The sequence below is a fragment of the Trichoderma virens genome, assembly GCF_000170995.1.
Source record: "Trichoderma virens Gv29-8 chromosome Unknown TRIVIscaffold_88, whole genome shotgun sequence".
Taxonomy (NCBI): Eukaryota; Fungi; Ascomycota; class Sordariomycetes; order Hypocreales; family Hypocreaceae; genus Trichoderma; species Trichoderma virens.
The window spans coordinates 1029896-1057685 of NW_014013661.1; the positions used below are offsets into that span (position 1 = coordinate 1029896).

At 46.0% G+C, this 27790-nt stretch overlaps 5 protein-coding genes across 5 annotated transcripts; 3 read left to right on the top strand and 2 right to left on the bottom strand.

Moving 5' to 3' along the window:
- Positions 1–930: 930 nt before the first annotated feature.
- Positions 931–5130, top strand: TVC14 (glycoside hydrolase family 18 protein; the record flags this gene model as incomplete). Its single annotated transcript, XM_014096434.1, has 7 exons — positions 931–1871; positions 1901–2398; positions 2463–2838; positions 2906–3113; positions 3187–3255; positions 3339–3374; positions 3437–5130. 7 exons carry the CDS (start codon positions 931–933, stop codon positions 5128–5130), a joined length of 3822 nt encoding a protein of 1273 aa, XP_013951909.1.
- A 6719-nt stretch (positions 5131–11849) lies between these two features.
- TRIVIDRAFT_15807 (uncharacterized protein) lies at positions 11850–12884 on the bottom strand (the record flags this gene model as incomplete). Its single annotated transcript, XM_014096127.1, has 1 exon — positions 11850–12884. A coding segment is annotated over one exon (1035 nt), but the record flags the coding sequence as incomplete, so codon positions are not given.
- Positions 12885–16939: 4055 nt separating this feature from the next.
- Positions 16940–18175, top strand: TRIVIDRAFT_42949 (uncharacterized protein; the record flags this gene model as incomplete). The annotated part of the gene is made up of 1 exon (XM_014096435.1): positions 16940–18175. One exon carries the CDS (start codon positions 16940–16942, stop codon positions 18173–18175), a length of 1236 nt encoding a protein of 411 aa, XP_013951910.1.
- A 1866-nt stretch (positions 18176–20041) lies between these two features.
- On the top strand, positions 20042–21796 carry TRIVIDRAFT_160869 (uncharacterized protein; the record flags this gene model as incomplete). The annotated part of the gene is made up of 1 exon (XM_014096436.1): positions 20042–21796. The coding sequence occupies one exon, from the start codon at positions 20042–20044 to the stop codon at positions 21794–21796; it is 1755 nt and encodes a 584-aa protein (XP_013951911.1).
- Positions 21797–25102: 3306 nt separating this feature from the next.
- Positions 25103–27193, bottom strand: TRIVIDRAFT_114201 (uncharacterized protein; the record flags this gene model as incomplete). Its single annotated transcript, XM_014096437.1, has 2 exons — positions 25103–26313; positions 26377–27193. Coding segments are annotated over 2 exons (2028 nt in total), but the record flags the coding sequence as incomplete, so codon positions are not given.
- Positions 27194–27790: the final 597 nt, after the last annotated feature.

A 27790-nucleotide genomic window follows, 5' to 3' on the forward strand; every position in this document is an offset into this window, starting at 1 on the left:
ATTAGAACTATTAAAATTGTAAAACCCACGACCGTGAATGCTTGGTTTGGTAACACCCTGGTAGTCTTGACTCTTCCCCCTTTGCTGCCAATCTCTGCTATGTAGTTCTCTGCGGCCACGTCATCCTCAGAATCATTCCATCAATAAGGGGCCATGAAAAGAACACATGGTTCACTTCGTGAAAAGCTGGAGCAATCAATTGATGCTCGGCATATGGCTGCTGCATACCATGGTCAAGCAGTATGGGATTCATTATCCGATCAATAGACGGAACGCAATCGCAGACATCAACCCTTGTCTTCAGCTCAGGTATCCATCTTCCGAACAAACATATTCGAAACAATCACATTCTCACGCGTGGCGCTTCTGATGCTGGATATAGATTCACAAACTCGCGGGTGTTGAATGCTGCCTATCTTATTCTCCCCGAACAAACTGACTCGAAACAAGCTCAGGCCCAAAAGCGGCCATTCCCCTTGATAGATGGATACTTGCAGGCGCATATGTGCATGCAACATGCTTCAGCATTGTCCGAGTAAGGGAAAAGACGGTGGAAGATGAGCACGCGACCTCATGATGCTAGAAAGTAAAGAATGTTTGCTTATTGCCTTGATCCTTTCCGTTTATGAGTTTCATAAGAACATAGTCTATGGAAAGCAAGCACTACGAACTAATGTATAGAAAGAAAAGTTCAGATATATAGTAAGATCGGAAGCATCATGATCTATCAGCCATAAGACAAAGATCTTCCTCTACTGAACGATGCACATCTTCTCCTGTTGCCACCGCATCTACCTCATTGTGTCTTCATTTCATCACTTTGACTGTCTCTTGACAGATTCTGTATCATCTACTTACTCTTTCCCCTTTCTCCGTACCCTCTATTCAAGTTCCTTTACCCTTTTGTCATACTCTCGTGTTTTTCTCCACATGCGTATTCTGCATCTGGTTGTGCTCTGGGGCTCTTTAGCCTTGAGCATGACAACCGCCAGTGCTTTCCATGGAACTAATTTGCCATTAAACCCTTGCCCTGCCGATTGCTACGGGTCGCCAGAAAATTGGCACGTCTATTCTTCGTTTGACCGCCTTCAGATATGTGAGCAGCCACTCTTATTGGATTTTGCGATCCACACTCCCTTGGAAGACCCAAACACCACGGTAAAGTTGAGAATGTGTACCCTCAATGATGGCCTTTCTCAATCAAATGATTTCCCTTTTGATGGGACTGAACAATTCGATCCGGATTCAATCTCTTATCCGGTCGATGGATCCTTGGTATCCTTTGACCTCTTCACCAGCAACGAGAAGGGTACAGCTACTACAAACGACCTGCGAAACACCATTGACCTCCTACAACGACAGCTGACGGATTCTGTATACCGCAATACCGACTTTCTCATAGCGTACAGCAAAGGGGCTGTCGTCGCCGTCTATAGTGGCGCCGCCATTGACAAGACCAAGACTCTCCCTAGCGTCCTGCATCTCTTCCAAGAGCACCTTAACACTACGGCTTCAACCAAACTACCCATGAACATGCGTCTTCAATTGTGCGAAGAAGACCGCAATGGTGATCACATTATTGGTGTAGCCATCAATATTGCAGGAAATATTCCTACTGTTCAGGAGACTGTACAGACATGGAACAAAGCCGCCTGTGTCAACAATACAGAAGAATATTCAACAAAACTAAAAGGCATCAGAATTTTCGAGGCCTCTGCTCCCAAACCAATTGACTCAACCAATGGCAACAGCGGCCATCTTCTAGCAAGGGCTCAGCGTGCGAATAGCTGTCGAACAACCACGGTAGCCTTTGGAGATTCGTGCGGCTCATTGGCTAAGAAGTGTAGCATCTCCAGCGCAGACCTTTCCAAGTACAACCCTCCAAAACGCTCTGTTCTAGCCTGCGACCAGGCCAAATGATTTGTTGTTCAAAGGGAAGTCTTCCAGACATAACTCCCAAACCACATCCAGATGGCAGCTGTGCCACTTACACCATCAAGCCTGATGACGACTGCTCTCGAATTGCTGCTTCAAATGGCTTGAAAATAGACCAACTGGAGAAATTCAACGACAAAACCACATGGGGATGGAGTGGTTGCAAGACTCCTCTCGTGATTGGAACAAACATTTGTCTTAGCAAAGGGACTTCTCCATTGCCGGCGCCGGTGAGCAATGCGGTATGTGGTCCACTTGTGCCCGGCACGAAGAAGCCCTCTGCAGGCCAGAAGCTCGAGAGCTTGAATCCATGTCCCCTCAACAGTTGCTGCAACATCTGGGGACAATGTGGAACAACGCCGGATTACTGTACGCCTGCAACTGGTCCCACGGGCAATCCTGGCACGGCACCACGAGGGAAGAATGGTTGCATATCCAACTGCGGCGTTTCAATAAAGAACAAGTAAGTCATCTTCCAATCTCTAGATTGTCAACAGTTTATAACACAAAGTCCTTCATCTTTCTAGTGCCAAGCCTCCCTCGTCTTTCATCAATGTTGCTTACTACGAGTCGTGGAATTGGGACCGCCCTTGTCTCAACTACAGAGCTGAGGACATGCGTGACACAAAATACACACATGCTCACTGGGCTTTTGCTTCCATCGACAACAACTTCCAGGTTACGGTAAATGACACTTACAAACAGTTGGACGACTTCCTCCAGCTTCCTCAGAAACGAGTCCTATCATTTGGTGGCTGGGGCTTCTCGACATCACCTACAACATACGACAAACTCCGCCAGGCAATGTATCCAGAACATGTCGACAAATTCGTGGATAGTATTGTCAAGTATCTCAATCAGAAGGGCTTTGATGGTGTTGACATTGACTGGGAGTATCCAGGGGTAAGCCATACATCCACCCGCAGGGTAATTTGTTCAGTTGGTCTAGATAACTAAAAGTACTCAACAGGCACCAGACATCCGCGGTATTCCAGCCGGTCTGAAATCGGATGGACCAAACTACCTCACTTTCCTAAAAAAGCTTCGATCCAAGCTGCCTGCGTCAAAATCCTTATCCATGGCAGCGCCGGCTTCATACTGGTACCTGAAGTCATTCCCCATCGCAGCCATGTCTAAGCTGGTTGATTACATCGTATACATGACGTACGATCTTCACGGTAGGTAGTCCATGTTTAGTGCTGGCTGTCTCCCCCGTTGCTGTGTTTTTAACTCTGTACTGATCTCAACTAGACCAATGGGACTACGACAATCACTGGACCCAGGACGGTTGTATCTCAGGAAACTGCTTACGAGGTCACGGTAAGTTTCTGTCTCTACAATTCGCGAGAGCGCTCCATTGTTCTAGCCTTGTCACAACATCTAACATGCATGCTGTGTGATAGTCAATTTAACCGAAACCATGTACGCACTGGCCATGAGTGAGTTACCCTTGGAAGTAGGAGATGATAATAAACTGTGTGACTAACAAGTATCGCCATAGTCACCAAATCCGGTGTGGATGCCAATAAAGTTGTTGTAGGGCTTCCGAGTTACGGGCGGTCATTTGGTATGACCAATAGAGCTGCGTGCGAGAAGAGTTTGAACGACCCGCATTGCACGTTCAAAGGCCCTAATTCAACAGCGACTCCTGGAGAGTGTACTGGAACCGCTGGTTACATCGCCAATGCCGAAATCGAAGAAATCATTAACATGGATTTCGACGATACTCGTGTCGATTACGATCCGGTCAGCGACACAACCATGGTTTTCTATGGATCGAACTGGGTGGCCTATATGCCGGCTGAATCGAAAGCCAATCGGACAGCTATTTACAAGGCAGCCAATCTTGGTGGCGTAGTAGATTGGGCTGTTGATCTTCAAGAATACACTGATGACTCTCTTGAGCCCTACGACGACGAGCTTCCAGATACGGATCCTCTGCCGCCATGCAACGACGTATACAACTCCATGGAAGAGCTGGACGCAGCCGCCGGAAATATCCCCGAACACTGTGTAACACTTTACACTCTAACTGCTCTCAACAACCTTCTCAAACAAAGTTTAAGCAACTACACGGACATGTTGTCTAATGGATATGACGACAAGTTCAAGGTCTATTCTAAATCAGTTGCCGACCAAGCGGGCTCTACTCTTCGCGATTGGATCACGACCAATGGAACCAACTATTACACGTGTGAGGTTGCGGAGGCTGCAATTTGCTGCGACTCGTGTAAGCGCAACCAGAGGCGCCCAAGTGAATGTGATTACTGCTTCGATGACGACTGCTTCCATTATGTCCACTCTGGCGATTTTGGCCCTCCAACACCGGTGTTGCGTACAAAAGTATACAAAGAATCGGAGCCCTGTCCGCCGGATTACTCCAAACGTGGGTACGGGCCGGATGACCCGTATGAGCAGTCGGTCTACTGGACATTTTTCAACGAGACTGGCTTCTTTACGGATATGGAGTCAGATACTGGAATCCCCAAGAATAAGACCAAGATGGGGGACTACAATCGTGGAAATCCCTGTGCGCCATCATCCAAACCAGACGATCCGTGCTGGGCCTCTGGCATTGACTATAACGTACCCTTGATCAACGGATACTCAGCTTCGGACGTGGCAAATCCCAAAGAAATTGTAAGGAAGGGTCTTGAAAATGCGCAGACGCTTGGTCCACAGATTGACAGCATCATCGCCACCCTCAAACTTGACGGCTGGATTGGTGAAGGCTCTGACCTGATTGACAGCCTCAGCATGCCGATTTTCATGATTGCCTCAGCCACAGAGAAGATGGGCTTGGTGGAAACCATTGCAGACAAGATTGAGGAAGCGAAGAGGAAGGCGTTTATTCTTGAGTTTCTATCAGCCATCTTTCTGTTCATCCCGATCGTGGGGGAAATCATTGGTTCCGTGGCAGAACTCGCTGATGTGGTAGTGATCATGGGCTTGATTGGAGCCGCAGGTAATGCCGGAATGGACATTTACACCATTGTGGACGATCCGCACAATGCGCCACTGGCTATTTTCGATCTCATTTTGAGCCCGCTTGCGTTGGCGGATGTGGCCAAGATCAACAAGGCAGCGAACATTCGACGAGGGATGAAGGGAGATGATGTGGCTAAATTGGGTGACGGCGTGAAATCTAGAATGGAGACTGTTGAGAAAGTCAAGGGCAAATGTGTCTCACGATAACCGCATGTATTTGACATAAGAGAAGGGATATACAGGCAGATTGACTTGGAGTGTGATGGGAACTGAGAAGAGGGGGATCAATTTTCTTTTGCTGCCAGTAGCTTTTGTATCTTCTTTGTTTGGGCAATAGACTTGAAAAGCAGAGGCTTGGACTTATTATAGAGGTGGATATGGCGTCAAGGAAATTTACAGGTTGTCAATGTTTTAGATAGATAGACCAATAGACAGAACGGGTACCAACGTATTGCTCTCATGACTCTCAGTTTCACAATTGAAAAGTCGCATCGAACATTGTATGCGATTTAAAGTTCATTCTGTTAGGGATTCTGTAAATACGGCAACAGGCTTTGACATTGGCTCATGCCTTGTGGATGCTGAGCCGGATGCTTGGTATGGATTCGTTCTCCGCATTGATAAGTGGTTCTGCTCCAGGAGTCCGGATTACATGGTGCGCTGCTACCATGTTACATTTCCCATTTCATGGGATCCGTCTTGAGCACAGGAGACCTGGGTCTTCGGATTCAGGGACGAAGCACTGTACGGGTCCATGGAAACAGATGATGCTACCCACTGTTTGATGAGGAGTCACAGGCACCCTGGCCTCAAGGGATACAAGTGCGTAGTTGTGGAAAGTAACCATGGCCATGACCACAGTTGCACCGAAGCGGGGTGTTGTAAGTGACAGTCCGGGGAAAGGGGGAATGTGTGGGGGTCGTGGAAGAGGGCCGAGATGTCCGGGATAAGAGGCATGTCGGGTACGAAAATTGATCCCCGGTACCGGGACTTGCTCGAGCTCATTTGTACGCTCGGCTTCCAGGTGTTTATTTGTAATTGTGCACGGGCAGACTCCGTTCCGAACTTGGGCGTCGTAAATGGTGAGCATGATGGTGACTGAGGACGCGGCGGGTTCTTTGAAGCTATACTAGATCCTTCAGAGCTAACAGCCAAAGGGCCGACTATTTCTCAACTAAAGAAATTTTCGAGAGAGATAGGAGGTGTCCTTAGTTTGTCTCCTGAAAGCTGAGAAGGAATAGCTAGCAAGTGCAATACAGCTAGTCCCATATTCTGCTATTCAAACCCTCGCACTTACAGTCGCTTCAAACCGCGGATGGCTACGTTGAGCCGCCTTCGGGGAAGCCGGAACTCGGACCTGCTCATGCCCGACGGCTCCTCATCATCACCGATGGCACAGTCTCATTCTCCAAGACCACGCTGCTATGCAACGCCTCGCCGTTATTTGTATAGCCGACACTAAAAATACATATATTCTCCATAAAGCACAAGACCAATAATAGTTACATGTACGGTAGTATCACAGATTACCACGCACGCGGTCGGCCTGAACAGCGAGTCCTATCTCATTGCCGAGGTTTTTCGTAGAGTCGTTCGCACCTAGCCTTCCTGCTACTGCTGCTCACATTGTCGATCCCTAGCCGGGACCCTGATCAAATTCGGAAGCTCAGAATAAGTCCGGTTCAATCGAGCTAGCCTTATGAGAATCTGGCAGTGCTTATCACAAACTTTCGGTCAAGGTCGGTTCTCGCTGCGAGTGCCAAGCTGGCTGTGTCCATGGATACTCCGCCGTGGTTCTCATATCTGGCCAGCATCTTGATTTGCCGATACTTGTGCTGTTGGTCCCCGCCAGTTTCTTTTTACCAGGTTGCTCGTATTGGTACGGTGCAGTATGACGCAGGATCTGAGAGAGCAAGGATAATGCCACGTTTGCTCGCCGTCTTGAAAAAGCGTCATCTTGCAGATATCCTCGTGTCTAAGCCATGTCTCTGCATCTTGCGTCTGCATATGATACATAGTATAGCCAGGTACAGGTGTCCCTTGCCGTGAATCCATGAGCGAGCAAGGACTTTTCCAGCCCCAGCTCACAGCCCAGGATCAATCCCTCCCCTGCTTATGCCTGCAGTAACCCAGCGCGAATCCCTGCCAACAAGGGTTCAGCAACGGCCATTCCTCTTCCAGTTGTTTCGGTCTACTAGCACAATTGATGCTTGTATTCCGTGCTATTGTAGTGCTTGTCTAAGACCGTCACCGCCATTATCATCATCACGGCGCCGAAACCGACGCCCGCAGCACCAAGACAAGTGGAGTCCCGGAAGCGCCATAACCGGACCGTCCCTAATACGTTGATGTGTCGTACGGAATAGCGCTCCCGGTAGAGCTTATACTAGTACGGTAATCCGTAGCACGGATCCTTAAAGTACGAGTACCTGCAGGAATCAACGCGGCTTGCACCCTCAAGGGAATGGAAATTCTCCGCTCACTATTACTCAATCTTTGTAAGTCTCGCCAGGGTAATGGTCTTTGGTGGACACCTGTAAGAACTACTGTCACCGCCTCATCAGTGTCCAAGTACAGGTACATCTGCCTCGTGGGATAGAACAGCCTTGTCGTAGTTACCGCCTAGTCGGAACAACTCCATGCTTGCAGGTGCAGATGAGATGGAATCCAACTCTCGCTGCTCCGCCGACGGGCCAGTTTTGTCCACGTGGTCAAGATTATGAGCACGTGGTCATCCTTTGCTCAATAGCGTATTGCACGGAGCCTCGTTGGTCCAGGATATGAACGTAAAACTTCTTGTACAGGGCTACCCTTAATAACGGAGTCGTGCTTTCTATGGGTGGAGTCTTTATATTTTCTGGTTAAAGGACTGCATATGTCAGCTGATTTATATCAGTCAGCGGATTAAGAGTGAACAGAAGATATTCTCCAGATTTGCTTTGTGCCTTGCATCTTGGCCGAAATGATTGACCCCCCTGATTGCTATGTTAATCTGAGCCTGAACGTGTAAATTTTTGGCTTTTAATTGGGTTCAACGCCTTCTACCTGACTACTCACTTAGTTTGGAGTTAATATTGGCTTGAGATTACAAGATAGCCACAGAAGTGTGGTTAACATTTGAACGGATGAACGGGTAAACTACGTGACTTGAGGCACACAAACATAGCAGATGCGCAGATTCTTTTAAGAAAAGAGATCAGTGAATCAGCTATGGACATATATAGTTTTCTGATATAGATTAGCTCATTTTCTCATATACTTATAGCAGGTGAGAGGTAAATAACACATCCAAACATAGGTAGAAACCGCTTATTGGACCAAGAGAAATTAAGACCTACTATTTCTCTGAATACGCACCCTTGGTTCCAAATAATAATGCTCAAATTACAGGTCTACATGTTTATATCTCCCGCTTGGAGTGGTTTTGTCCAAGCATTGCATCTATCAGACCATGCTTGTCAAGTTTAAGATGACTGCCAAGACATTTGAAAAAAATTCCACTTGTTAAAATTTTGTATCATCATGAGTAAAGCCAGTATTCTCTTATTTTGCAGAGTGTGTCAAGTTTCACTCTTTACCACAGAAGATACGGGCGTACTTCTGATCAAAGTAGGGAGACCTCTAGGCATCATTGGGGCTTCCCATAATTTCTGTGATAGATGGTAGCGTTAAACTTCTTTTTAGCTCCCGTTTCTTGCATTTATTCCTTGGGCAATAGCCTGTCTTGATTAACACAAGTCTTTGCCCAAGAGAGTTTTCTAAGCACCATGAACCCGAGAACTCTATAAAGCCTCATCTTTCACATTGATACAATGCTGTTCCAATAAAATCCATGAATCTCATACCTTGAAGCATCTCGACATAAAATGCGTGACCTAAGATCCCAAAACATGACTTCTCTAGGTCGGATAGTAGATGTAAGGAGTTGAAACATCAGAAGTGTCCTAGATTCTTCAACATTCCAATTTCTTCCTCATCATCTGAATAGGCTAGAGTATAGAACGGGTGTATGTCTTGACTACATCGGATGTTTGGAGAATATTAGCTAGGTAACTATAGACTATTACTCATGCACGCATCGAGTTATCACATAGATTGCGTGAAGCCTCTCCTGAGAGATTACTACCATCTTAACTATAAACAGCTGCCTCTCATGTGCAGTCTTATATCATATGAAGAGCTGTAATATGTTTTATGGAACTTGAATATCTTGTGCCAAATTTAAAGTTTCTTATTTGTTAAGTGGTTGTGGACAATTTACTACTCATCTCGACAGCCTCTGAAACAAAGTGGATATACACTTAGGTATCCCTTGGGCGGTTTCAGTTCGCAGCTTAGAAATCGTCAGCACAATCGCATGACATGAATATTTGCATTCGCTTACGGCAATAAGGCGCTATAATTGGCTCTCTGTGTTACAAATTAACTACCAATCCCTTTACTAATATCTAAGGTTAACAGGGATCGGAGTATATGCAGATGGACAAGACCCATATGGGAGATATTACATACGACGTCTTACTACCTTTTGGGTCAGAAACACGACCTGTCATTTAAAAAAGAAAAATCCCTAAAAAGGAGAAAAGAATGAGTAAAGGACATTTTCGATCCCAACACCCAGACCACATGTGGATAAATTAAGAGAGCATTGCGAAGTACAGGTCAATGATTATAACGGGCAGGCTTGGTATTGGCTGTCGACCAACACTATGCTGGGGACTGGAAACTGGCACATATATTGCATAATGTTTTATTAGCGTTTGATTTACTGTAAAATACAAAATGATGGAGACTATAACTGAAGTGAATTGTCTTGATTGGTAACCCAAGCCTCCTTTTCAAGGCTGACATATGCAGATAACAGGTTTGCCACGTAATATGAGGATTCTCTTGTGATGCATAGTTTGTAAAATACCCACGGATTTATGGCCAGTAATTTTGTTGTTAGGTCATACCGCATCTACGTCGACTTAATATCGTGGCGGGATTGGTGAGCATCTTCTAAGATATTATTGAAATGGTGATAGATTCATCGTGATTAGATGGAGCAGTGTTGGAGATGGAGCGAGATACCACTGGGGAGCCTGAGAATTGATCCCCCACAATGGAACCCGCCGGATAAATGGAAAGAAGGGAAAAGAACATCTCATCTCACAGCATAAAGAAGCAAAAATGAGAAAATGGACAAAAAAAGAGATTGAAGGGCATTGAACCCAACCCGATTCGAACGGATAACCTTCAGGAGATTCCAAGCTGGAATCTGACGCGCTACCGTTGCGCCATGGGTCCGCTGTGTATGCCGATCGAGAAAATTGCTCTCATAAGCCCCTCTGCAAATTCAAGCGCCCTGATGGCCACATCTTTAGGGCATTTTGTGAAATAACTGGAACTGGAATTTCACAGCGCCGCTGCAGCAGATCCATGTTCAACGCTATGATGAGGTTTTTCTCCGTAGATTTTACCATGGGCGAGATGAGTAAAGATTATCTTATAGTACTAGACAGCTGCGATAATTGCAGCGCACTAAGACTGCCTTGCATTGCTTTGGGCCAAAAAAACAATTGGAAGCACAGTTACATAATAGTTGATGTCTCGTATGACTTGGGTAAGTATGTGACCAAAGAGAGCAATAATGTATCTTCTAGTAAACAACACTTGAAAAGTCCTAGATCACTTGGTTTTCTCGGAGCCAATTCAAGAATATTCTTACAAATCAGCGCTGTCAATTGACTGAAACCCAAGTCACCAAGCACTCTTAGAAACCACCCGAGTTGGGGAGGGATATGACGTTTGCCGCCCGTCGGTTCTCAGGTATAGTATCTAGTCTCTCAGGTAAGACGTATTTACCTGTAGAAGGTTTTCTTCATTTCCAGATACTTATCATATTACATTGTGCCATTTGCTGAAGCTGGGGCTGAGCTCTGGATATTCCGCATATAATAGGTACTTAGACGGAATAGGGAGAAATACAAAGTGAAAAGCATCTAGCACGCTTGTAGCGTGAATGCCAATGCGTTACTTCGATTAGAAGTGAAATATGATGATGAAAATGCATCTTACCATAGTCACAGCCAAGGTCTCAAGATATGTCATCGATAGAACCAATGCCAAATTTCGACATGTCCATTATCTACAAGGTCTAGGTTAGCAGATTGCTATGTTTTCCAACTCGCGTGAACAGTATGGAGACATTTGTGGCCTGGACTAAGCCATGCCGTAATCCCAGCACCAAAGGCTTACAGTTTGATTTTTCTGGGCTAGAATCAACAGGACCCATGGCGCAACGGTAGCGCGTCAGATTCCAGCTCGGAATCTCCTGAAGGTTATCCGTTCGAATCGGGTTGGGTTCAATACCCTTCAAAACTTCTTTTTTTGCCTTAATTTTGGCTCTCATCTTTGGTTTTGTTTTGTCGTTCGCATGGGTGCGTTATCCGAGGGTTAAATTCGCAGTTACCACATCCGTGTCTAAAGTGAACACCATTCATTGCAGCACAGAACCCAGGGCGATTGACGTGGCGAAGCTCATGCATATTAAACGATACCAAAGCTATTAGTATCTGACTGGATCGGCCTGTGAACATACGATGGGTTGGCATATAAATGCTGGCTTTTGTCATCACCTTGTTGATTCTTTTCCATGAAATCTGAATCTACGCACACGCCGAGATCTTCGCTGCGTTATGTCTATCGTCACATCATTAGGTATTTACCCATCTTTTTGCATTAGATAGGATACCGTATGACACATAGTTATCGTGGGCGATGAGATTTGAGTCGTGACAAAAAGCGGTCAATTTGGTGAAATGCCTAGTTTTATAGGGAGCGGCTTTCTCTATCGGCAATCGCTTGATATCTGTTATTGACGTCGATCTATTCTATATAGCAATGTCTTCCTTCCTTGGCTTGGTTATCTAGTCGAGTGCCCATAGAAGAGCCTTTGTTGCCGCCGCTGCCGTTGCCGCTGCAAAGTCTTGCCAGCGCTTGTCTGTGTGGCCATCAGCATAGTCACAAATACCCTTGATATAGACGTGTGGTATCATTTTCATTTCCCAGGAGCCGCCCATGTCGAAAGCAATAACCCCTTGTTCTTTGGATATTTTGTCTCTTTCCAGTCCATTCTTTATGACAATGCTATTCGACGCAATCGGCTCAAGGTGAATTTTGGGTTTCTGAGCCGCGAAGCGACTTATTTGTTCAAAAGCCTGCTTTTTCTTGAGGGATGTGCGGAAGATAAGTTGCCCCTCATCACATCCAGTCTCTTTGCAGGAAGCTTGGCGAGCCCCGTCACAAATAACATCAGGCCCGCCTTTACATTCACTACAATTGCTGAACCTGGTGCGGTGCTTATGAAGGTAGTCTGGTTTAAAAAGTCGATCAGCGGCTGTTCCTGGATAGCTGTACTTGAACATGGCTTCACCAGCCCACTCTTCTCTGTCCTTTGCGTTGGCCTGGATTTCGATCAGAAATTTCGCTGTGGTCTTTTGCAGGATTTCTCGATCTTTCTTTGTGCCGAAACAATTACACACACAGCTTGATATTGTGCGTGAATTGTCGTGACGATCAACTAGGCTGTCTTTGCGGGTGAATTCGTTGGTGCTCCCAATCTGGTACTCAACAACGCTATGGCTGATGACAACATCTCCTAGCAATGGTTTGACCTTCCTTCCGCAGCATTTAAAGTTCGGCACACCTCCGCAGATGCCAACCAAAAGAAAGAGCTTCAAAGATGGGTAGATGAGCCGGAAATGCGCCATAGCAGTTGCAGCAGTTAATTTTTCCGATTGAGGTAGGAGAGCGAGCACGACGTTGTGCTTCTTAACTTGTCCAGCGATATAAATGTTTTCTTCAAACCTATACGGCATGCGATAGTCGTCCCAAAATTTGTCAAAGAGGAGACAAATTGCGTTATACTCAGCAAAGCGTGTACAGATAATGGCAATCTCAAAGAAGTTCCGTGCTGGTTTGGCAGAAGGCTGGACAGAAAAATCGGGCGCTTTTATCGCTCCAACAATAGGCCTATTGAATTCTGAATAACGTGGTAGGGTCCTCTTGTTAAATTTCTGCACAATCTCCAAGAACCCATCAATTGCTGCAGTGTACGAGTGTTTGTTGCCGGATGAAACCTTAAGGTTCTGCATCAGAGCAGGCAGTCGTGGGTGATCCCGTTGGTGTTTCTTCAAAGCTAACCTCTCCAAGATTTTGTCAGAAAGCTGTTCTTGCAGATATAGCGGCTTGTATTGGTCGGCGATCTTCTGAATATGGTAATAGAGACGTAGACGCTGTCCTGCGTTATCCTCGGATATAACATTGTCATCTGGATTTCCAGTGAAGCAGCAAGACGCTAGTGATTCGGACTCAGATAGAAAGTCTCTAATAGTGTTTCGAGTATCTTCATTCGATGTTGTGCTGTCGCTATGAAATATCCTTCTCCTTCTGGTTGCGAATTCTGCTCGTCATCATCAGGCCAGGGCAGTGACCGCAATGCAAGATCTCGAAGATGTTGTGCGATGTGCTCCTCAAGATTGTCGGAAGTCTTAGCACAAAAAGGGCAACTGTCAAACACAGGGTCCTTTGGCCTTCTGCTATTATCCGCAACAATTAACAACTGGTCGTCGCGGAATGTACCTGGGTGTTCAATCTTCATATGTTGAATAAATTCATCCTCACTCTCAAATTCTAACCGCTTCATATGAGATTTGGCCATGCAATACCATTTCATCATATGCCGTGTACGCACGTGGGTAAGCCATTCTTTCTGAGTGGAGAAGATCTCGATGGGATCATTACAGTTGTCAACGACACAAACGTACGGATACAAATCTTTAATGACATGATCCCTATTGGTATGTCAGAGAATTCAATCTGGAATGGAGTCTTTGTGCAGGTACTCACGCCCAAGTGTCGCTGTTTAAAGCAATATGGCTCGGAAGAATGCAACAACAATAGTCACAAACGAAATCTGTGCCGGATATGATTCCCTTTGGTGGAGGTGGTACGAGCTGCTTGCTTTGCTCATTCAGCGAAGCAGTGCCACCTTTAGATATGCCGGATGGCGCTGAGATATTGTGGCGGATGTTGCCGTCCAAGGTAGTGTCCATCATCCAAGATGGCGCTGGCTCAAAGTTTTTGCTCTGGTGCTCAACTGGTTGTATCTTCCAATACTGTTGCTGAGATTGCCTGTACATTATCCGTCTTCGCCTTGTCAGCATGGATGCTACTAGTCGTTGGACTAGAGTATCTTGCATGCCTCTAAACTCGCGTTTGATTAACTTTGAATAGTAGTTAGTTAGAACAGCACTTAGATCAATATCGTCCTCGCCCTTGAGTTCGAACTTGTCGGCCTTTTTGGGCTGGTAGACAAACTCGGCATCTCTGACCATATTGGACGACATGTTAAGCTGATTAATCTCCTGATGCAAAAGATGCGTATGCAGGTCTTGAAGTGAGGTGATCGCTGTGGAGGTATCAGGCTTGTTATCTTCGTTGATCGAGGTTTCGGACAGAATTTGGAGCGTAGAAACGTAAACTTTATTTGTTTACATTAGTATCAATGATATTCTAGAAGAGATAAAAGAACATACGCTGTTGCAAGATGATTTCAATACTTGTAAGTTCACGCAAAAATATGCCTTTGGTATCATCATAATCTCGAAGTCGATAATCCAACGAAGAGTGAAGGTCCGCAAAGACGTCAATATTATGCATCCAGATCTTAAATCGGTTGAATTCTTCCATCAACCCATCTGCACTTGGGTTATCTGAGCTATGAATTTCTGCTAGTAGCAAGATAGCCAGGGAAAATAGATCAAGGCAGGTCGTCGCATGTTCGCGGATGGTGGTGTTCAGCACCATGGCGGATTATTAGTATTGCGAGAGATACTGATATAACTAAATGATGGGAGACTGAAACCAGAAGACACTGGGCTCGTAAAAAAAAAAAATTCTTTTTTTTTTTTTAAAAAAAAAAGGGCAACATAGCCAGGTGCTTGAGGGGTGCATGGTAAGGACAGAGAAGGACAAAGGACTGCTGAATAAAGGGATGAGCGAAGGTGCAAGTGGGTTTATGTAGTACTAAATGTGACACCAAACTCGTATATGTGATCCTTTATGAAATCACCTGTTTGAAGATGGCTGGAAAAAAATTGAATAGCCGTGTAACATGGTTGACTAGGAGCTTTCCCGAGAGATGCGGGGTTCCAATGTTATTGAATCTGTCCCTGGGTCCAAGTTCTTTTACATCGGCAGACCACTGCCGTGCCCAAGCCCAGAATATATTCCATCATCATTACGATATGTATTGACAGTTGAATCATTATTCGTTGCCCAATAGACTCCTGGTATTCTTCCTCTCTTTCATTGATATAGCATGGACGCAACTTTGCCACCCCCGATTAGAAGCACGCCAGGCAACAGCCTTGAGCTTGTGCTGCACGTTTTGCTCATCTTGAAGGAACTCACTGGATACATGAAAAAAGATTTGGATCCTTGTGATAGGCGGCATGAATTCTTGGACAATATACACAGGGCCGCTATCAACTTATCTGTTAATCTCAGTGCCATCGAAGAAGCGGGAAAGTCCTACTGTTTTGTAGAACAGATCGCAAGCCTGGCTGACTTACTTGAGGAACTCTTCAGTAAGATCATAGATTTCACGCTGCTACAGGAGCAAAAGGTATGAAGTCACACAAAAACGCCAATTGCTTGCTTTGTCCACTTAAAAATCGCCAGCTGACAGATCCCAAGCCATCCCATGATCCTTCATTCAAGCACCGCCGGCTCTGGTCAATGCAGAGTCTTTTCCCCGTGGCTGACAATTGTGAATATCTGGTAAATCTACAGATTCTCCCTCTGGACGACCAAAACATTTCGTGGGACCAAATACAGGACGCTTTAAAGAAGCTTTCGGATGAGCTTCAAAGGTCCGGAGAAGATACGTCCATTATTGGCAAGCACCAAGAGCCCGAAACTTCCCCAGAGGCATCCAATAAACTCATTTCGTTCGCTGAGCGCATCTTTTCTACACTGCACGTAGCTTGCAGCAAGTGTGGGAGCGAGCCTCAACGCGAAGGAAGGCTCAGGATAGGAGCCTACAACAACGGAAAACAAGGCCAAGCGGTGAACCGTTTGTGCATTCTACTCTCATCGGGCACAGTTGAACACATCTGGCACGAGATCTTGATTCACGATATCCAAAAACCCATGTAAGATAATAAATGTACTTAACTAACGCATGTGTGCCGGTTCTAACCAGTCAAACTATAGGGGGAAGACAAGGGTCGGATTTGCTGGGCAAGACGAGACAGGCAGGCCCCCAGAACCTTGGCGAATTCGCAACCCAGAGTCTTATCAATGCATTTGTAGCCTCTTGGACACTCACTCAGAGCCGAGATCCGAGTTCTGGAGGCTAAACATAATTCTGGATCCCACTGGTGAAGGGGTGCAGAATCATATGCCTGATGAAAGAACACACAAACGTGAAACGCTGCTAGAGGAAAATACTCTCAAGACTCTTATATCACTCCATGCCAAGAACTGGACGTCAATGACAAAACTTACGCTTGGTCTCACCCTCTGTTACTCGCTTTTCCATTTCTATGGTGGATCTTGGACGAAAGAGCGATGGAGCCGAAGGAATATTGTATTCTTTGGAAACGACACGCAAATTCCTCTGAGGCCCTTTTTATCATCTGATCCTCAAAAACTTCGTGGCCCACCGTATGACCCAAATGGCTATCATAGGTATCCCGAATTCCTTGAGCTGGGCGTTATTCTTCTTGAGATTCATCTTGGGCAAAGTTTGGAGTCATTTTTGGGCCATAAGGCAGATATTTCTAACTCCAATGAGCTCTGGTGCTCGGCCGCGCAAATATTTAAAAAGATGCGACCAGACTTCATCTCAATTGCTTATCGAGATGCAATCCAGAAATGTCTTTTGACAGACTTCTCTACCGGCGACGCATGCGATGATCAGATGTTGCGGTACTCGCTTTTCGATGACATCGTAAAACCTCTTGAAATGGAAGTGGGGAAAATTTTCAAGGAATTTTTATCGGTGGAAGCCCTAGATGAAGAAGCAGAAAAGAAAATCAACCTTGGATCGAAGGCAGATGTTGGTGCCACCAGAACTGTCGCTCTTCTACCAAGTCTCCAGCCAATCAACCTGACTCATCGACGCAAAATATCTCATCCTCAAGATGCACGGCTTACCATCCCTCCATCTTCCCGCGAAGATTTTGAAATCGCAATTGTTTGTGCGTTACCGCTCGAATACGACGCCGTCTGTGTTCTCATAGATAAGTTTTGGGATGAGGAAGGCGATCCGTATGGAAAGTCTAAGGGAGATCTAAACGTGTATACAACCGGACGTATTGGAAAACACGACATCGTTCTAGTACTCCTCCCAGAAATGGGAAAAGTTGGCGCGGCCAGCACAACCGCAAGTCTTCGATCGAGCTTCCCGGGACTGAAGCTTATCCTCTTAACTGGTATATGTGGAGGCGTTCCTAATCCTGGAACTGCAAAGGAGCTCCTACTTGGAGATGTTGTTTTGAGTAGCTCCGTTTTTCAGTACGATTTTGGTAGGCTTCATAGCAATAAGTTCGTACCCAAAAAAACATCAACAGACAGTCTTGGAAGGCCGGAGAAAAAGATTCGCAGCCTACTCAAATTTTTTGACACACTCCGCGGAAGGGTACAGCTTGAGAAGCGAGCAGCTTATTATCTTGAGCATATACAGGACATCACCGCCAAAGAGCAACCCATAGGACAATATATCTGTCCGGGAGCTGCCAATGACAAGCTATTTGGGGCCGTATACGTTCACAAACACTATGGTGAGCCACAGTGTGCCTGCAAGAATTCCAATGACGATTGTGAGGATTCCCGAAAATTGTCATGCCATGAACTACAATGTGACGAGAAGTTTCTGATTGAAAGGCATCGGATAAAACACAAGCTTCACTTGGAACAAGAAGGACGTAACAAGGAGGCTCAAGCGCCTATGATATTCCTTGGCTCCATCGGATCAGGAGACACGGTAATGAGGTCCAGTGAGGACCGCGATCGAATCGCCGCGAAATACGACCTCATTGCATTTGAGATGGAGGGGGCGGGCGCTTGGGATGAGCTCCCTTGCATTATTGTCAAGGGCATTTGCGACTATGCCGATAGCCACAAGAATAAGATGTGGCAGCATTTTGCGGCTGCCACAGCGGCGTCCGTGATGAAAGCGCTTCTTGAGAAATATGCCTAACAGTTAGCCAGACCTTGTGGATGTTCTCCAAGCACAAAAGCAGGTTTCGCTTCAATTTGTGTCCCTTATGTCCATCTAGCAGTCCCGCTCCAGGATAAAGGCTGTTTCTACAGCTAACTTGCAGCTGCGCTCTGTATGTCAGATCATTGAAGCATAGACATGGTTCAGGTGGTGATGCATGGGACGACTTGATTGCTCCACTGACTAGGTATATGGGATCTATTGGGGGCTCTATTTATAGAAATCCGCCTCTGCTGAAAGGATGATCGAGAAGCGAGACGTTGTGGGCTCAGCAGTCATTTGGATTGGACATGTGTACGGTTCGTCATTTATTTTGCTTTCAGGCGCTTTCAGTAGAAAGGTGAGATATTTTGCATTATACTATATTTTCAGCGCATTTATAATTGCAAATTCAAAGTCAATACGCCATTTTGGGGTCCAAGCACTCAGAATGTAAGGTTTGCTTTATAGAAAGGTTTCGTCCAATGACAATATTTACAACGCTCAGAAAATTTTGGTGTCTGGGACTCAATTCCTAGTAAGAATGCCAATAGTACCCGTAAATGCCAGATAGTACATCATTGGGTGGCATGCGGCACACGAGATCGAGTCAATGCCTAATTCCGAACAATTCCAGCCCAAAGCCTTGCTTCTCCCCTGCACATGTATGCATGCGCCATACTCCACCATCTTGCGTCCATTTAAATGATTTTGTTTGGATGCCTCTCAGGAGACGAATCATGTAGCTTTCCGCCGCAAGAAAATGGGTGGTTGAAGGATGCCCAACCCCTTCGCTCTGGCAATCATTGACTTTTCCCCTCTCCTCTCTCTCAAGGTTGGCAGTGCATCGCAATAATTACAACTCATGTTGTATATAACACAAAAATAAAAGGAAACTGGCTTATACAATAAGCCTCGCTCGCAAGCATGGTGGTCGACACGGCATCTCAGCCAACTAGCCGAGACGAATTCGAAATCGCAATTGTCTGCACAAGGGCACTCGAATACGATGCTGTCTGTCTCCTCTTGGATAAATTTTGGGACACGGATGGCGACCCATTCGGCAGAGCCCGAGGTGATCTCAACACTTACACCACGGGATGCATGGGCAGATATAATATCGTCGTGGTGCTCCTCTGCAATTCAGGCAAAGCCACCGCAGCAGGCGCGGCAGCCAGTCTCCGATCGAGTTATCCTTGCATTGAGCTCCTTCTTCTTGCCGGAATATGCGAAGGCGTTCCTAATGCAAATGGAGAAGAGGTGCTGCTTGGCGATGTAGTCATCAGTGAAACGGTTATCCAGTACGATCTGGGCACCCAGTTTGTCGTCGCGTTTAAAGAGAAAGACACTCTTGAGGACCGACATGGGCGCGCAAACAAGAATATCCGAAGCTTTACTTCCAATATAAAAACTGAAATAGGATACCAGCGTCTAGAGGAGAAGGCAGCAGTTTATCTTGAGCAGATCCAGCGCCGTGCCTCGGAGACAAAGTATCAGCGGAGGCGCAAAGCGGCAACATACATGTATCCTGGTTCTGCCAACGATATTCTCTTCGAGCCAACGCATATTCACAGACATTATAATTCATCACAATGTGTGTGTGCCGACTACAGCCCGGATGAAGATCTCTGTGCAGTGTGTGATGAGTCTAAGCATACGGACTGCGAACAGACCGATTGCAAACTCAACCCTCCGAAAACCCGAGATCGCTTACACCAAAAGAATCTGCTAGAGAATGACGGCGATCTAAAGACTACTCAAATTCCATCCATCTTTTTCGGACGCTTTGGATCTGGTGACACGGCCTTTAGCTCTGGCATTCGTCGTGACTCTCTGGCAAGGAAGCATAACATCATAGCTTTTGAGATGGAGGGTGCTGGAGTCTGGGACGAATTGCCTTGCATCATTGTTAAAGGCGTGAGCAACTATGGGGATGGCCACAAGACGAAACACTGGGCAGAATGGCAAAACTTTGCTGCCGCAACTGCTGCATCGGTTGCAAGGGCTTTAGTTGAGCGCTACCCTCAGACTGATAAATCGCCTGCTACAGCCCTTAAGCTTCAAGAGAACAAAGCTTGTCTGAATGCCCTGTTCATCACAAACCCAAAGGATGATAAACAGCGCATTGAAGAGACGAAGGGTGGTCTGCTTCTGGATGCGTATATCTGGATTACAAGAAGCAAAGAGTTCATACAGTGGCTAGAAGATCCTGAAACCCGTTTACTGTGGATCAAGGGCGACCCAGGCAAAGGGAAGACTATGCTGCTATGCGGCATCATTAATGAGCTGAGGGCGACGAAACCTGGGGGCAACGTCTATTATTTTCTCTGCCAAGCAACAGATATTCGTCTTAACAATGCTTCGGCAGTATTACGTGGCTTGTTGCATATGATAGTCGTCCAGCAACCCTCGCTCATCTCTCACATCAGAGACGAGTATGACAAGTCAGGAAAGTCAGCATTTGAAGGCGTCAATTCCTGGGTCGTTCTATCACGGATATTTGGACGGATGCTCAGAGATGATTTTCTAAAGGGGGCAATCTTTATTATCGATGCATTGGATGAGTGCGTGACGGATTTAGCACAACTTCTCGAAGTCATAGTGCAAAGTTCGTCATCATCTTCTCCGTTGAAATGGCTGGTGTCAAGTCGAAATGAGGCAGACATTCAAGAGGTTCTCACAACTTCAGAACATAAGTCAACCGTAAGCCTCGAGCTCAATGCAGAATCCGTATCGACCGCAATAACTATATATATCCGACACAAAGTAAAGCTTTTATCGGACAAAAGAGACTATGCGCAGTCGATAAGAGATGGGATAGAAAAATATCTGTCTGCCAACGCAAATGGAACTTTTCTCTGGGTTTCATTAGTATGCGCTCTTTTGGAGAAGGTACCACGATTCGATCCCCTCCCAAAATCGGCGAATTTCCCTCCAGGGCTTGACCAACTCTATGAACGCATGTCGACTAAAGTATACGCCCCAAGTATATCGGATGTTGGTAGAAGAGTTCTTACCATCGCCACCCTTGCCTACCGACCTCTTACCATACAAGAGTTCATTCCTCTGATCGATACTAATTACCATCACAAAGATATAATTCGGCCTTCCGAGCATGACTGGGAAGATATATTAGGCCGCTGTGGCTCCTTTTTAACGGAGAGAAATGGCACTATATACTTCGTTCATCAATCTGCCAAGGATTTTCTCATCAAAGCAAGCCAACGATTATTTCCGAATGGCACGCAACACATCCACAAAGAGATCTTCGAGGCATCCATTTCTAATATGAAAAAGATTTTAAGAAAAGACATGTATAGTCTAATCGATCCTGCATTTTCAATAGATGATCTCCCGCAGCACGCTGCGAGAGACGATCCACTCATTGCTATCAGATATAGCTGTGTCTATTGGATTGATCATTTTGAACAATCTATGCCTAAACGCAGAGCAGATATTCAGTCTCATTATAAGTGTCACGAATTAATACAAGGATTTCTTAAAGAGAAGTATATTTACTGGCTAGAAGCCTTGAGCCTTCTCAGAAGCACGTTCGACGGCATAGCAGGAATGCAACGGCTAGAGCAATTTATCGTAAGTTGTATAAGTCATGCAGACTAGGAACACTCCTCTGATTCATCGCAACAGGCCAATTCTGAAATTCCTGGTTTAGTCGAGCTTGCTTGGGATGCCCGCCGATTTATTCAAATGTTTGGCAATGCTATAGCAGACTACCCCTTGCAAGTTTACACATCCGCTTTGATATTTAGCCCAACCCAGAGCATCACTCGGCGCCATTATGAAGGAGAAGCTCTGAAATGGGTTCAGATTTGGTCTAATGGCGAATCCGAATGGGTCCCTTCTTCGAGAACATATGAAGGTATCAGGGATATCAACGATCTCGCCGTCTCCTGCTGCGGAACGTGGATAGCGGCTAGCCATAACGCTCATACTATAACTATATGGGAAACGTATTCTGGGAAATCAATTCGAGTCTTGGATGCGCACTCTGGCATTCCTCTTACGGATAGTGAAAATATTAGCAAAATTATCAGTCTTACATCTCTTTGTTTTTCTCCTTGGGATAGAGAGGAGCTAGCATCAAGCTGTTTTGACTTTCGAAGCAACATTCAATTGATGATTTGGGATATATCAACGGGTAGAGTATCGCAACGGCTACGGATTGAAGATACGGCGCTCAGATATCTATCGATTTCATACTCAAGTACGACACGTGACTTGCTTGGTTATCTTTCCAAAAATTATCACGATACAATGGCTATTGCTACATTCTTGAATACGAAGACGGGCCAAGCGATGAAGAGGATTCAGCTACAGCAATGGCCCATGCACGAAACGCTTTCGATATTCTCGCTTGGCCATGAGAATAAAATAGCATGTTTTCCGTCGTATAGAAAGAGGTATATTGGAATCTTGAATGCCGATAATGGCAGTGACATCCGCCTTATTCGGGGTGAAGACGCCAGGAAGGTAAAATTCTCCCCGGACGGCTCTCTTCTTGCCGTCTTCTTCAGAGGCCGAAGCACAGTTACCCTTGCAGACACAACATCAGGTGAGACTAAATGGTCATCTCAGACCGAGGCATCTATTTCGGACTTCGCTTTCTCACCCAATGGGAAATTGCTTGCGACGAGTGCTGTGGAAGAAATTCAGCTCTATAGCGTAATCTCCGGCAAATGCTTGCGAAAGATCAGAATGAGAAGCAGGACCTTAGTCTTCTCTCCTGATGGAAGCAAGATATTTTGTGCCTGGTCTTCGGCTATATACGTTGTGGAGATAGCGCAAGAAAGCTTCACCGCGCCAGATTCAGGAGATAACTCTCTTGACAAAGATATTGATAGATTTTCGGTTTCTTTATCACCTAACGGCAGACTTGTCGCATCAATGCTCCCACACCCAGTGGGTATAGAAGTAATGGACATCGACTCAAAAATATGCACCCATTTCCTGAGAAACTCCTACCTTGGGATGTATACTCGGATTCATTTTTCCCCGGACTCGGAAAAATTGATCACCGTCTCAAGATCCACTGCTATACTATGGAATATTTCCTCTAAACCTGCAAGAATCATATTTTCACAGAAAATTCCTTTAATGTTCAGTTTTGAAGTGTATAGAGATCACTTTGCGTTTTCATCAGACAGTGAGTGCTTAGCTATAGCACTGGACGATGTGGCTGAAATTTATCCTTCCAAAATCATCAAAGTTCAGGTATGGGACATAGGCTCAGGAAAGCGTCTGATGTGTTTGGGAAAGAGAGGGTGCCGTGGGTGGGTTCACCTTTGTTTCTCGCCAGACAACAGACGTCTAGCAATCTCATACGTGGATGAAGCTTTCTCAACAAAGGTCGAAATATGGGAGATTAGCTCAATTTCAGTCATTCAAGCAATAGACTTGAACAGACGCTACTTGCATGGTCCTTTACAGCCTTCAAATTCTGGTGAAGACCTTTTAGGTTCATTCGACGAAAAAAAGCAACAAAATGAAGAGGCACTAGGGGAAGTAGAAGAAGAGGTGAAAATGATCCAGAAACTCATGGGGATGGCCTATAACGAAAAGGTCCTTTCCTTTGAAGAGGACCTCCTAACTCTTGATGTAAAGCCAAGTGGATACAATCGTACGGGTATCCGAGTTGCATTACGAACAAGAATGGAGCTAGAGCTCACAGGCGAGGCCAGCAATATGATGCGCTTTAAAAAAAAAAATACTTACGATGTGAACTCAAAGCGGACTTGGCTTGAATTTAATGGAAAAAAGTTTGTATGGATTCCCCCGCAATACCGAGATGGAGACATGGATATTCAAAAAAACTGTGTCGCACTCTCTCACGTCGGAGGGTCCTATTCTGTCATCCGATTTCGTCATAGCGAACTGGTCAAACAAATGTCCTCCACCGACACATCAGTCATGGGAGACATGCCTTATGTGCCAGAGATGGAGGCATATACATATCTACGAGAGCTAGACGACAACTGGAAAGTCGTGCACCGCGACATGGATACACCAGATGGCGAGACGTTGGAGAAGATGGACGGTATTCGTGAGATTAAATATGCATTGTCAGCGGCGCACCAAAAAATCAGAGAAAAATATGACGATTGGATAGATAAAATAGGTATTTAGCTCTGAGTAGAGTACATACATAGAACCCGTGAAAGACCTGGATCGTTACAACACCAATTTTCCTCATCTTTTTCTGAAAACTAATTTCCATATTCAAGATTGATGGGATAACGACTGACTCTGACTCAGTGTCCAGTCTTCTACGACTGACCTCGCCCCAAATAGAGGTATTTTGACAAGATATATATCCTTTCTAAAGATTGGCGAGCGAGTCTTAACTTGTAATTCGGAATAATGAACAAAGATACAAACATGAAATTAGATTCAAGATAACAATCGATACTTCATTAATGGTATCCCATCAAGCAACTAGAAAAGGAGTACAAAAGGGGCCGACCCCATCTCAACTCATCTCGCCTAACCGACACAGCCATATATATTCATTTCACTATCATCAAACAATAAGAAATAACGCAAAACAACATAAAGGAGAAAAAAAACGCAAAGCACACACGCAAAAATAGATCCGACTAACTAATGCCCCCCCTCTCGCCTCATTCATTCATTCATTCATACGAGCTGCTTTTCTCCCCCCCCTTCCTCGTGATGCCAAAAAAACGCCGTCACTATGGATGCATCGTGTTGCCCGGGAAAAAAAGAAAAGAAAAGAATCTTTTGATCAACTATCTTCAAAACAAGAGATGAGTATTGAAATGCGCGTGAATATTAATATGTAAAGACTGTATACCGCCGCTCAAATAGTTATTTTTACTATTAAAATTATGGACTGCGACTTAATTGCTGCTCGTCGTCGCCATCTAATAAAGTGTCGTCTTCTTCGGCCGTCTCCAGCTTCTTCTGCTTTTTAGGACGGAAAAACTCTCCAATTGTGTCGCTCAGACTTCGAGCTCTCCCCCTTGAGACTTTTGCGGTTGTGCTTGGCCCGGCATCCTCATGACCCAGGGCTTCGGGCAGATTATCATCTGAGTAAGGAACAATGGGCTGTTCCGCAATGCGCTCCGGCATGATGGCATCCTCGTCATCGCTATTAAAGAATAAGCTCGCTCGAATGCTAGATCGTATGCGTCGTAGCGAAGATGCAACAGCCTCTGGGCTGTCGTTTTCGCGAAGGATTACATCCTTGACTGCTGTGGTGACTGTAGAAGAGAAAGGTGAAGGTGAAATAAATGGTCTTGATCGGTGATTGGTCGATTTGGAACTATGTAACGCTCGAGGTGTAACCGGCCTGTCGGTGGAATGTGATGGAGTCACCTGAGCATCTTTGAAAGATGAGAGAGGATGTGGTTGTACAGGCGTAGAACCCAGTCCAGATCTCGTGGGGACGGTTTCCGCTGATACCGTGCGAGCCCCTCGAGGGGGGTCAGGGCTTACCCACAGCCCTTGCCATGGATTGCTTACAAGAACATGTGCCTCGTCGCCGTTGAGATGCGCTGGAGAGTGTGCTGATTCGAAATAATGCGTTGAGGGGACTTCGAGGGCACCATGAGCCGAATCTGGCTTGACTCTGTCAGCGAAGCTAACTCGCGACATTCTACTAGATCGGCGAGATGGGGTTTTAGGAGCCGGCACGCTAAGCCGCCGCTGGTCATGCCGTAGTTGAGGAAGCGCAGAAGATGAGACGCTACCGTCGTGCTGCGTCAGCCCAATCGTTTCTTCGATGCCGTCGCTCTCATCCAGCATGTCCTCGTCATCATCTCTGTGCTCTCTCCCACTCGTAATGAGAAAAACACCAAAGAATGTGAGAAGACAGCCTCCAACAAACTTGGCAGCCTGCTTCTTATTCGTCTTTTCGAAATCGCGATACAGCACTGCGCTGCCGATGATGACACACAGTGTGAACATGACAAACTGAATGGGAATGACTTGAGTCGAGTCGAAGCGGGATAGAGCTTTGTTGACATAGCGAATCTGCATAATGGCGGTTGATAATAGGACAAATATGAGGGCATATGTTACAGGTGTTGTAAAAGCCGCCACAAAGCTGGTGGAGAGCATGGATGATACACCTTTGGTGGCCAAGGCGGTATATCCACCTACAAAATATCAGTCAGTAAAAGATCCATAGTATTGTGAATGAGAGAGCATGTACAACTCACCAAAGAGACCAACGAGGCCAAGGTCAATAAGGATAGTACGTTTGCCATACATCCTGCTCGCCCACATGAGAACAATAATGAGAAATGTCGTAACGCCAAGGTAAATTTCGAATTCCATCGTAGTAATGGCTCCCCATACGTCATGAGGATTCAGCTTCGTCTCTTCTTGGCTCGCACTCAAAACAACAGTGACAACACCAGAGACGGCAACGACAACGCCCCAGAAATCGCGAGGTCTAAACTTTTCGTGAAACATGGCGGGTGCAATGATGCAGTTGGATATAAGCGCAACGACTCCGAGAGGCGAGACTATGGAGGCCGGCGCAAAGCCATACGCTAGGAAATTGCCTGCTTCTCCCAACGTTATCAAGATCTGGCCGAGCCACCAGTATGGCGATTTCAGGTAGTTCGAAGATGGTTTTTTGTCTGGTTTGGTGTCGGTGTCGGAACTCGCCGTCGTTGCGCTGGATTGAAACGATGCCATCAGGGGCTCGTCTTCGGCGAATTCATGCTCGTCTTCCGAGTTGTCATCGTACAGCCCTCGGTCGTTGCCGTTTGTACTTGAGTGGCCATTTTGGTAATGATCTCCTGTATCGTCACCGATGATGGTGCCATAGACGCCGACCTGCGTGCTCCCATTGCTGTTACTGCTTTGCGCTCGTTTCAAGGCTGCCCGAGCCTCCTGTTTTATCCTCTTGCGCTCCTTGTGCAGCCGCGTGTGCGCATATCTCTGAACGTTGAGAGCAAGCGCAATCAGCACGTTGCCAACAATGGCCGTGATGATCCCAATCAGGGACGACCACCGCTGCAGGGCATCTTCGTCATCGTCCCGGCCCGGAGCATCTCCCGCTCCCAGGCCGCTTGTCGCTGTCGCTGTCGGTGCTGCTAATACGCTTGTCCACGTCGGCGGAGTCGACTCTGTGAAATCTAGTCTCATCGTCGCCGCCAAGAGAGAAGGTGTCTGAGGGCGAAGCAGACGAAGCAAGGCGGCAAAGGGGGAGGAAGAAGCAAATGACGGTAGGATCGGAGATTGGTGGAGAACGCGAAAGCGAAACTACATTCGCCAGAAGCCGCGGCAGATTGCCTGACAAGGTATCATCGGGGCGAAGAGCAGAGCGAGGCGGGATGGACGAGGTTCATGATCTTTTGGGCGCAGGCAGATGCAGAGGCAGAGTCTGGGCTGAACATGAAGAGTTCAAAAGTGCGGTCCAGCAGTCACGCATCATTATTGCTTGTCGCGGGCTTGGCGCCGAATTTCCGCCTGCAGATGCAGATGACGGGAGGTACGTACCCCCACGCTATGTCATCACTGAAGAAGACAAAAAAAAATTGAACGGCAGTGACACTTGTAAGTGAGGATTATAACAAGGAAGAGAGCTTTTGTTTTAAATTTGCATGATTGAATAAAGATGGT